General features: G+C 46.7%; 2 protein-coding genes and 1 non-coding gene across 3 annotated transcripts in view; 1 reads left to right on the forward strand and 2 right to left on the reverse strand.

The window, feature by feature from the left end:
* Positions 1-843: 843 nt before the first annotated feature.
* Positions 844-8,329, reverse strand: LOC135814178 (DNA-directed RNA polymerases I, II, and III subunit RPABC5). Its single transcript, XM_065327260.1, has 2 exons — positions 8,149-8,329; positions 844-1,294 (listed from the first exon to the last, which is right to left on the reverse strand). The coding sequence occupies exons 1-2, from the start codon at positions 8,241-8,243 to the stop codon at positions 1,186-1,188; spliced, it is 204 nt and encodes a 67-aa protein (XP_065183332.1). The 5' UTR covers positions 8,244-8,329; the 3' UTR covers positions 844-1,185.
* Trnam-cau (transfer RNA methionine (anticodon CAU)) lies at positions 1,380-1,452 on the reverse strand. The gene has a single exon. It is a non-coding gene; the product is annotated as a tRNA-Met (tRNA).
* Positions 8,330-8,652: 323 nt separating the features above from the next.
* LOC135814179 (DNA repair endonuclease XPF-like) overlaps positions 8,653-11,647 on the forward strand; it is a 28,423-nt gene continuing 25,428 nt past the window's right edge. Inside the window, exons 1-3 of the mRNA XM_065327261.1 lie at positions 8,653-8,919; positions 9,243-9,339; positions 11,230-11,312. Coding sequence (XP_065183333.1) covers positions 8,843-8,919; positions 9,243-9,339; positions 11,230-11,312 — 257 coding nt within the window. The 5' untranslated portion in view covers positions 8,653-8,842. The remainder of the gene's footprint in view (positions 8,920-9,242; positions 9,340-11,229; positions 11,313-11,647) is intronic.

Genomic DNA, 11,647 nt, shown 5'->3' on the forward strand with positions numbered 1-11,647 from the left:
CTCGTGAGTAAGCAGCATATTTATTTGGCAACCTACATGTAATCCTGTATGGGCCGAGTTCACATCAACGCTTCAATTCACTACCCTATCGGATCTGAGCATGTACATGTACATGACTGTATTACAATTAGGGCTGACACGATTATACCGAATAATCGAGTACATGTACTCGTTGGTAACTCTAACGATCGAGCAATCGTTTAGATAACCGATTACGATTATTTTGCGTTTTTTAAATTTGTGTCCAGAAAGTACTGTAAACCCTCGTTTTGTGAAGTTTGAATCAGTTTCCGCTGGGAGTATGCAGTTGCCAGGGGTATGGTTCATGTTCTGAGGTTAAATTGACTTCAAAACTGCCATGTTTCGGAGCTACCCTTTCACTAATGCAGATTTGTTGGTATTATGAAGGCATAGTTTGTGGAAATAGAGTAATGTTTGCACAGAATTATGACACTATTTGCTAACGACTATAATTGATTACTCGATTGTTAAGCTAAAGAGTAATCGATACGTGAAAATCCACGATCGTTTCAGCCCTAATTATAATATTGTACATCAGTTTAACGTGTGGCAGTTGTGCTGCGTGTCATTGTAATAATAGAGTCACGTGCTACCTTATAAAGAGGCTTTATAAAAGCATCACATAGGACCACATGTACACACCGTGTGCAGTACAGGTAACCAGTAGAGCATCTTCCAGAACTATTTAAAAATAGCTATTTTTTATCTGCTGTAGGGGCCACCCGCAACTACCAAGATTTATTTAGAAACGAAAACTAGTCATTTCTCGTCTTTTCTTGTCACCCGCCCCCCCCCCCACGATTTCAACAGAAAAAGCAGAAATACGGGCCTGATTATTCAAAAACTCAAGAGAGCTACACCTCTCGTTGAAATCTGGCGTAAAACGCCAATCGATAACCCATTTTACATGAAATTTCACATCATGTCAAAACAACGCACAACTTCAGTTAATAGTTTCAATCAACACATCCAGGCAAGTATATTAATTAAAAGGAAAAGAAAAAAGCTCAGTCGAAACAGCACAGCAATGTCATTTTTCTCAGCATCACAACTTACTACAGTGTACAGTCAGTATTGAAGAAAGTACAATAATCTATGAGTGTATGTGTGCGTTCAGGGGGGGGGGGGGGATTATGTACAGATACGAACTGGGATCTGAGCTTCTCATTTCTCCAGTGGAGCGTAGTTCAAGAGCTTCTCGATAAGATCGACGTGAGACAGCAGCATTCTTCGGCAGCAGTAGCGCTTGAGGCCGAGTGCATCCAGTGCATCTCTATAAAGGCACAGCAGGAAATAAGAGGAGAGGGAGAGAGAGATTCACTTGGGGGTAAAGCTTGTTTGAAAAAAAGAAAAGAAAGTGCCCCCTGTGAGGATCGAACTCACGACCTTCAGATTATGAGACTGACGCGCTGCCTACTGCGCTAAGGAGGCACACACTGCATAATGACATACCAGTACACCCTTAGTTGTTCACAAGGGGACATTCCTGCAATTCACAGAAATCCCCGATTTTCTGCTCGATTTTGCCCACGTTTTCCGGGCTGAGGCCCGCTCCCAAACCGCATTGTATTTCTACGAAGTCCCTACTTTTCACTAAATCGCACTTTGCACTTCTCACAGTTCTGCACTTTCCTTTTTGGCAGTGCATATCCAAAAATAGCCTACGGTGTTTTCTCTCAGATTCACCTAGGGTTCACCTGCACCGTGCCGTACTCACTGCTGTTACACTGAACGTGATCCTGGACATTTGGTTCCGGGTGCGAGGTCCCCGGACAAAGACCCTCACATCGCGTTCAGACATGATTGAACGTGTTTGAGATGTGTTGTGATATCGCCCACTGTCTAGCCCCTGCCCTGTCCTGGAGGCTTTACACCCATGTTTACATTTGTTAAAAAAGATCGACCGTTAGGCGCTGCATCTGCCGCTAGGGTTTATCGGGTGTTAGCGGCCGTCGTGAGTTCCCTTCGGGAACGGATACGATAATTTACTTTTACTTTTTACTTACATTTGTTTACGCGAGTAAGCAGGATGAAGAACGATCTGTGAAAATTTGGTGTTCGTAGCTTGAATGAAAGTTGTTTTTCGGTAGCCTTCTTCTTCGTCGTCCTCCATTGCTTTCTTCTTCGCGTGTGTCCTTTTCTCAGCCCCTCTGTTGTTGTGAAGATGAATTTCGGCTGACTTGCTTGCAATTTTGGAGGGTTTGCTGTGATTATTACAGCCTGTTGTTGGAACAAGTTGTGCTGAGCGGTACACTGTACGCGAGAGCGGAGGCTCTCAAGTTCGTATAATGGCCACCCTCGCGGGCCATGCTTTGGTGCTGGAGAAAGTGTGCAGGATAGGTGGAGTGAAGTTCTCCAGACACGGAACGTCTACCAGCTATGTAGCCAGGAACTATGCCGGTGAGATCCAATCTTGTTTTGGTGTAGACATCCTGAGTGACGAAGAAAATATTCATCCAAAGCAAATCTGTGAGCTGTGTTATAAAGTCATTCAGCGCTACATGAATACCAGTACTGGTACCTTTGTAGTGTCTGGAGGCTGTGGCAATGTGAAAGTGTGGGAGGAACATGAGGACAGCGACTGCATTGTGTGCACTGAAGCTCGTGCCGTAGGTAGGCTAGCAAAGAAAAAAAATCAAAAAAAATCAATCCCTGCAAGCCCCACGCTTGAGTCCTGTATACGACCAGGCACGGTAAGTGAGAAAGAAGCTTGTCTTAGTACAGAGAAAGCATCCGGTATTGACATCGACTCTTTCTCCGAATTCCAGATGAATGGCACACAAAGCTACACTACCAGACACATGCTTCATCCAGAACGCTTCACGCATGGTGTCGGTCACGTTGAATGCAGCATTTGTCGCCTTGTACTGGACAATGCCATCGAAAAACACCGTGTTGTACTTCAAGTAGAATTTGTTTTGTTGTGCATGTATTTGGCATTGGCTATCAGGCTCCACGCTTTGTCCTATGTGCCGTGAGCCACTTCTTGCCTCAACCGTCGTGAAGCCGTCTGCATTTGTGTTCAGTACATTAGCTGCACTAGAATTACACTGTGATCATTACGTGTTGTCAACAGACGGTTGCCCGACAGTCGTGCCCTTGTACCAACTGCGGAAGCACGCTGAAGCTTGTCCATACTCACCATCCACACGCGCACACACCCAGCTCCCTAGACTAGTCAGGCTTTCGTCCAGTGTCCAGGATGCTTCGGACGCATCCCCTGCAATGTTGGCAGGAGACCTTGGTGACCGACTGTTGCGCTATTGCTATTTGGTCTCATGCAAGGAAACTGATGGAGTCCTCGAGGTGAAAACCAACCAAAGAGGCCGCCCTCAGACGTACATAAGAACTGTGCATGGGACTGTGCCATCCGACGATGCAAGTCGGCGCACTCTTAAACGGCGGTTTAGTGCGGTTGAAAAGCCACTGGACTTGTCTCCGGATCCGCAGAGAATGCTGAGACGTTCGCTGCAGCCAGCCTGCGGTCGATGCAAAAGGAAAAGAGAGACAAGCTACTCGCAGATGCTGGCCCGACCTGCAAGGCACCTGTTGCAGGGAGTGATGTTGCCTTGAAGGCTGACCTTCACCTGACCTGGCACAACCTCCGCAAGCTAAGACTAAGAGTATGGCTTAAGGATTTTGGGGTTTGTCCGGAATCAGAGAGAACTATAAGAAAGCAAATTGAAAAGGAGCTGCCCTTTGCGATTGTAGCTGAGAGCGTTCCCATGATCAATAAGCATGGGCAGGCTGAGTTCTCGCCGTTGGTGTCCGTGCCCGACCTGCATGCCCTGGTCATGCACTACCTTGATGAGCACCACAAGGTCGGCAATCTGGTCTGGCATGACGGTGGTATTGCCAGCGACCTTGTCGTGGTTAAGATCGGCGGGGAACATGGAGGTGGCAGCTTCAAGCTGTGCTTCCAGATTGCCAATTGCCCGAATCCGAATTCCCTGAAGAACACAGTGCCGGTTGTGTTCTTCGAGGCAAAGGATTTCCCCGCCAACCTCGCAACAGCCTTGAAGCCGTATTATGCGCAGATCGAGTCCCTGCGCCACGGCTCGTGGAATGAGCACAGCATCAAAGTGGTTCTTTTCGGCGACTACGAGTTTCAGACTCATGTCTTTGGCCTTTCTGGCAGTAGTGGTGTCAGACCCTGTCTCCATTGCCTCGAGACAAAGAAAGATTTCCAGGTGGCACCTACGGAAAGGGCAACACGGGCAGACAGCAGGGATCTTGCCAGGCTGGCCACTGACCATGCTGCATCAGTGGAAAGTGGTGGCAACATCTCACACGCACGGAAATATAACAACACCATTCAACCCGTGCTCGTGCCCATTCCCTTGGAGGACGCATGCATACCCGCACTGCACCTAGCCCTGGGCATCTTTCCTCTCCTCTTCGAGTGCATGCTCACAGACACAAACCAAGTAGATATCGAGCTGGCTACATACATAGCCAAAGAAAACACAGAGCATGAACATAGTCAGACGTCATTCACCGACTTGGTGGACACGCACAAGGAATTTATTGCGTGCAATGCAGAAATCAACAACATGCAGCAAGTAAAGGCCACTGTCCACAATCAGCTTTGCTGGGCAGCCATGCACTTTCCCGAAGACGTGGAAACCCCACAACACATGCAACTACGCGCAGTGGTGGGTGGGCTGCAGTTGAAAATGCAGGGCTTGCACAAAGCCAGTGAGGACTTGGAAAGGAAGAAAGCAGAGTTGGAAGTAAAGCTTACAAAGCCAGTCAAAGACGGTCCATGTAGTAGGGCATACGAGCCAGTCCTGCAGGGACGCAACATCTGCCGTCAGCACTACCACAGCGGAGCCTTTATCGGTAATCATGTGCATCATGCTCTGAAGCCGTCTGCTGCAAAGCAGATTACTGCAGCACCTTGTCGCCACCTTGAGCAGCACCATCCTGATGCTGTAGGTCCCCAGGGTTCAGCTAACGTTGTGGCAGAACGGTATGCTGCACTCTGTACAGAATTTGCTTCCTGTCGAAATATTTATAGCGCCAGCAGCAAGTTGTCAGACATGGAGATTGAGCTCCTTGAATCCAGTATCGTCACATTCCTGTCCTCCGTGAGACGCGAGCTTGTCAGTTGTGGCCTTGCCCGTATAACGCTCAAGTTGCATCTGCTGGAAAAGCATGTCGTTCCACAGGTTAGGCACTTCAGTACAGGCCTGGGCCTCTACGGGGAGCAGGGCGGAGAAGGCATTCACGCCGAATTCAACACCCTCAACAAACAAACGTCACTCCAGCGTCGTGTCTCCACTGGATCGCCTGCACACCAGCATGAAGCAGCACTTCCTCACCACTCTACCATCCAGCATCGCTGTTACTCCAGTTGCTCCGACACGCAAACGAAGTAAAACGGCTTGACTTCCAGCCAACACGTTGGTCGCTTTCTGGCTGATGTAAGTGCTCTATTTCCACCCTATCTGTCGATCTGTTCTCTTATTTTTTAACTGGAAAAGGCTCTCACTGCACTCAGAGAGTGGGCTTGGGGTTCCATCATTGCACGTTATGATGGAGTGGGACTTTCAACGTGCCAAACGTGTTGAGTTTGATATTCTCCACCAAATATCTTCTTCAACTAGAAAGTACAAGAACTAGAAAACAACAAACGAGGCGAAACTTTTTGTTTATTTTTGGCCAGAGTGGGGACGCGTACACATTTTTGCTGTTGTCAAGACCGTAACCATGCCCGGCGCCATCTTACCAAACGCCCACGCAGAAACAGCAGTGGCACTGCTGTGCTTGCATTTTCCCATATCCTTTTTCGGCACGCTGCTTACTTCTGAGGCCTTTGTAGCGACCTCGCTGCATGACGTCAGCTCTCTCTCTCTCTCCCCCTCTCCCCCTCCCTCCCTCCCTCCCTCCCTCCCTCCCTCTCTCTCTCTCTCTCTCTCTCTCTCTCTCTCTCTCTCTCTCTCTCTCTCTCTCTCTCTCTCTCTCTCTCTCTCTCTCTGTCTCGTCTTCACCATTGTTTATAATAGTTGTCTTTTTTTAAAAAGTTTTTATGTTTATTGTTTTATATTGTGGCGGAGAACTCACGTTTCCAACAGAACTCAGCGTTTTGTTACAGTTGTTCCCATAAGCGAAGTTGTGAACCATGCTTGCATGGTTGACTCCAACGCGTACATGCAAGTAACAATAATAAATCGTAGTTCCCACAAACTGGTGACCCCGATATTAGGCGTTCAGTGTTAGCCGTCACCTGCACCTCACGTACACGTTTGGTTTTGCATTTTTGAATTTCGCCTTTCTGGACATCACCGGGTATGTCGACGACACCATCCCGCACTCTTGGACTTGGGGCGAGGTTCCGCACTGTCTGCTCTCAGCTCCACCTCGTCTGCTTCTCGCTCCGTTGCCGCCAGGATGTCTACTCCTGCCGAAGCTACTCCCGCATCCGTCGCTGCCGTATCTGTGAAGCTCCCACCCTTCTGGGCACCCGGCCCTGAGCTGTAGTTCGCCCAAGCTGAGGCTGCCTTTCAGATCAGAGGCATCACCAAGGAACTTACCAAATTCCAGTACGTGGTAGCGGCTCTGGACTCTCAGGTGGCGTCTGAGGTCCGAGACCTCCTGATTCGACCCCCTGCCGCCGACCCGTACTCAGTCCTCAAGCGTGAGCTGACCAGTCGCACTTCAGACACAAAACACAAGCGCCTGCAGCAGCTGCTCAGTGCAGAAGACCTCGGTGATCAAAGGGTTCAAGATCAATCACAATCGCTGAATTTTGCCGCAGCATTAAACGATGGCAAACGGCTCCGGGGTGTAAAACAGCTCACAAATACCATCCTGGCCACATTGTGGCAGATGTGAAGTTTACAATGTCTGCTGCTGAAGTAACGACGCACTCCAGTACGTATATGCGCAATAGGGCTATGGCAGGGGCAAGCGGCACAGGGGTTATTCCAAACGAGTTCTTACGCTCCAAGAACGAGTTCAAGTGATCAAGTAATGGGTAGGAAATAATCAGCCACGTTCTATTGTTGTGAGCTACAGCGTTTCCACTAGCTGCTGCTTCCTGTTCCTATTGTGTTTGAAGGAGAGCAGGCACTGGACATCACCAAGAGAAGATGACAGTAAGGAAGACGCAGATCTATGGCGTACAGAATGATAGTGAGTCCATCAGGGAGCGGTGGAATGCTGGCAAACACAGCAGCGCAAAGTACTCCTGGACCTACACCAAGCAAGCCTTGAAGGGGACCTCAACACTACCGGGGTGAACTCCCTGGTTGAAGGTCAAGTCGTGTACATGTAATTGCAGACAAAGCACTGGAGTGTACAGGTCATGTGGACCGTATTCTTGCAAAGGTAATCGTAAAATTGGAGCTTTGCTGAAGACGTATGTTCTTCATAAAAACAGTTTATATTCGTGAATAGACAGAAACTGCTTTGATATCCAAAAAAGAGAGGACCATAAGTTTACAAGTTCTCTGTTTCGTCCAACACTACAAAAGTAACAGTTATAAGCAGGATACTGGTGGCTCACCAGTATCCTTCCTGTACTAGTGTTAGTGTGGGAGAAAACGGATAACTTGCTTTGATATCGATTATGCTTATTCCTTCATGAAACTTCACTTCTTAATTAACACGAGAACAGTCTCTTTACTGCGATTCAAATTTATATCACACCACCTTCACTTTCCCCCCTTTCCAACTCCCTCAACTTATGAATATCAGACATATTGTGTGGTTTGAATGAAGATGCAAACGGGAATAGTCTGAAGAAAAAATAGACTGTCACCACCGGGACCTGAACCAGGAAGGGCCTTCGCATGAGGCCAGTGATGCTCTAAGTTTAACCACTGAGCTATGGTGTAGCTGTCATTCAAGTATAGACCGTTCAACATTTTCTTCAGACTTCGAAATTCTGACACTTATTTCACGAACTACCCCAGCAATACTTTGCAACTGAATCTTCGTGTGGCTATCTGGTCGATCCTGGCCTACATGTGGTTGCTGCTACAGCACTCTACCTATCAGGCCACATGTACAGCATACTACCGTCCCAACAGGAAAGGTAAAAGATGTTTAATAGTATAAAATATTTATTGCGATGCCCGGAAATAAGAAGGGATGGACTCATAACAAGCAGCGTTCACTCACCCTTCAGTGTATTCAGCTTGAAGCAGACCCAGGTAGGACTCCCATTTGTTACCAATCACCTTCCCGCAGGTGAAGCAGCGAATTGGAATAATCATATTGCAAGGAAGGAGAAACTTCCTGCACTCACTCAAGCATTATTGACAAAAGGACCAGGCGAAAGAAAGTCAAGAATGATAACGTCGAAGAGTTTTGTTTGGTCATTTTGAAATGGCCGTTTCGCCTGACGTAATCGGCCCTAGTTTTTGCACTGTTGAGTGCAGTCGGAGCATGCTCTTGTCGAATCTGGACGCATCTGGACTGTTGATCAGAAAAAGCGGAGTTTTGTACATGAAAGAAATGCTTTTCAAAAAATTTCAAAAAATTGGTCGCAAAAGTACAGTTTGGGGATTTCCCTGGCCGAAATTATGTGGGTCAAGCTTGTGCAATGTGCATACACTGATGAAGCACAAGACATACTCTACCTACTGTACTATCGTCACAGTAACATCTACATGTCTTGCTGGGCATTGCAAATGGTGTCCTGTTCCTCTACTCTAGGCTCTACTTTCTCGCACAGTCAGCCATGGCCACCGTCCTAGTTCTCCTGTGTAAAACGTGAAACTTATCACACTTTTACTAACAAACATGTGAAGGACATTGAATTAGTTTGACCATTTCTAGCAGTGGCAGTGTTGGAGCATTCCATTTCAAAAAAATGTCTAAACTACTGGACTATGAGGCTCAGATGTTCACAGAGTTGCTGGCAGATGATGGATTACTCATTGCTGGCAGGTAAGTCGTAACTCTGCATTATTTGAATTTCGACCAAAGCTTGGCTTTCCAAAATTATTTCCAATTTAAAAAAGAATATTGGGACACACTCAGTTTAAAATTAGAAATACCTCAATGCATGTGTCAGGGCTTTCTTTTGGGAATACTAGTCATGACCATTGCGCATGTAGGGTTCTAGCTAAGAATATCTACAGCCTACCGAATGAGCAGTGACATGTGTGTTCACTATGTCGTACTCGCCGCCATTCCGCAAATGGTATTTTGTGTGTACCGGCCAGTAACTTCCTGTGTGCTCATGGTATCATTTTGCATCATCGTGTTAGGGGCCTGGGTGTTCATCGTCTCGTGTCGGCGCTCATTCAAATCCACTGTGACCCAGGCAGTCTCTTACTGGTCGTGAACGCGTCCCAGCTGGAATTGGTAAGGGAAAAAGTATGCGTGCGTGCATGCTTGTGTGTATGGGGTGGGGATATGCAATGCAGCGCATGGAGCTTGAAATATGTCTAGAGTAGAGGCTCCACCACCAAGGGTGCTGGTCAGCAGCACAGAGTGATGACATGCACGGGCTGTCACAAGAGACGCTATACTCAAAGCAGCTACTTCTAGCGCTCGTATAGAGGCTCACGCCACGTTGGACAACTCCTTGTCCTTGCCATTCCTTCTGTGTTCTTGTGCCATTGTAAGAGCTGCATGCGAATGTGTATGTGTGTATGTGTGTATGTGTGTGTGTGTGTGTGTGTGTGTGTGTGTGTGTGTGTGTGTGTGTGTGTGTGTGTGCGTGTGCATGTGTGTGCATGTGTGTGCATGTGTGTGCATGTGCGTGTGAAGTTTGAGTCCTGGGTTTTGTTGTGATCTCGAACTCGTCAGTCACTGAACTGATTTTATTGTAAAGAAGACACGAACTTATAGAGTATGAAGAAGAGTATAGCAGATAGAGAACAGTGGAAGGAGAGCCGCTAGACAGCAGGATAGTGTATCAATAAGCGAACGAGGGGAAGGCTAGACAGTATGTCTTGACATCAATAGGTATTGTACGAAAGGCCAGTCAATAGTGCTAAAGAGTGAAGTCAACCACAACACAGACAATAGCTTCAGACAATCATGACAGGCATGATGCAGATGATACAACACTCACCTTTTGCTGATGCTTCTTTCTGCTGCTGTGGATCACTGTTCTGCTTGATAGCATGTGGCGTTCCATCAATTTTAGTAGCTGGTGGTGCCACATTTGGTGCAATACCACATTAGGTTTTCATACCCTTTTTTCAGTCTGAGCAATATCATCGCACCAATTTGGTTAACCATATTCTGCCCTACAAAATGTAGTACTTCATTTTCACTATTTCTCAGAATCATTCTGAGGAAGACCAAGACCAATATCTGGTCGAAATGTTAGCAGTAGTCGGTATCTTGCTCCTGTTATGCGGTTCGGCTATCTACTGTCTTATGTGATGGGTTTCTAGCAAGACCTCCGCTGCTGTGTCATCGTGTGGAGACTTTAAGAGCTCTTGCTTGATGTCTGTCGGTCTGTATCCATTTGTGTGTGTGTGTGTGTGTGTGTGGCCAGAAAAAGTCACTTCAAAAACAGCTGTGTGGTGGATACCAGGCTAAAAATAGTGGCGGTCAATTCTTCAGCCTTGCAAGCTGTTGAATGGTGTAATCCCAGCACAAGTTGCTATGTCTAACATAGCTGTTCGCTATCATCGCTTCCGCGATGGGCATGTCTGAGGTCTGAGGTCTGAGGTGTGTGTGTGTGCGTGTGTGTGTGTGCGTGCACGTGTGTACATGTGTGTGTGTGTGTGTGTGTGTGTGTGTGTGTATGTGTGTGTGTGTGTGTGTGTGTGTGTGTGTGTGTATGTACGGTATTATCTCTAATATAAGCACGGTCCTTTATTTTTTCAATGTACCTCCGCCCGTGTTATTAGTATTAATGGAGACGTTCCTTTATTGGAGACTGTTCCATTATTATTTCAACCTCATTTCAGAAGCATGTTGCCATGCCAAATTCATGTCTGACACACACATTTCAGGTTTTTTTTCGCCGGTACAGATAATGAATTTACACAGTGTGCTTATAATGGAGACTGAGCACTTTATTTTTTGAACGCCGCCCCAAGGTGTTCTATTATCATGATTATTGGAGACGTGCTATTATTGGAGACTGTGCTTATATTAGAGATAATATGGTATGTGTGTTCATGTGTGTCCGTATGTCCATGTATGCGTGCTGTGCACATATGTGCATGGTGTGTGCCTACTAAATGCATATGTACCTGTGCATGTGTGTATTCTGATTCTGTGTTCCTCTAGGATATACTGCTTGAAGCCGGCATCCAATCCGGTACAGCACATCCGCCACAGGTTATTTCCAATCAAACAGGAGCACCAGACAGGTGTGTGGTCGTTTGCTTCGTTCGACTGTGTTGAAAGTGCGGGTCATTATTTCACTGAAGATGAAGTAAACATTCTGGTGAAATTTTTGAAGATTCTTTTGCTGGTATAGAAAAACTGTTCAATGGCCAGAAAAGCTGTAGTCCTCCCATGTGTACTTATAGAATATCATGGTGGGAATATGTGCACCACTTCACCTCACTGATGTAATAATATATATGGCAATGAAAGTACTCGTGGAAAACTTCAGACATGTCTGACTGCACTCGTGTTTTTAGTATTTCTGTTGCATCATGTACCATACATTCGTGTGTGTGTGTGTGTGTGTGTGTGCGCG

The sequence above is a fragment of the Sycon ciliatum genome, chromosome 4, assembly GCF_964019385.1.
Source record: "Sycon ciliatum chromosome 4, ocSycCili1.1, whole genome shotgun sequence".
Classification (NCBI taxonomy): domain Eukaryota; kingdom Metazoa; phylum Porifera; class Calcarea; order Leucosolenida; family Sycettidae; genus Sycon; species Sycon ciliatum.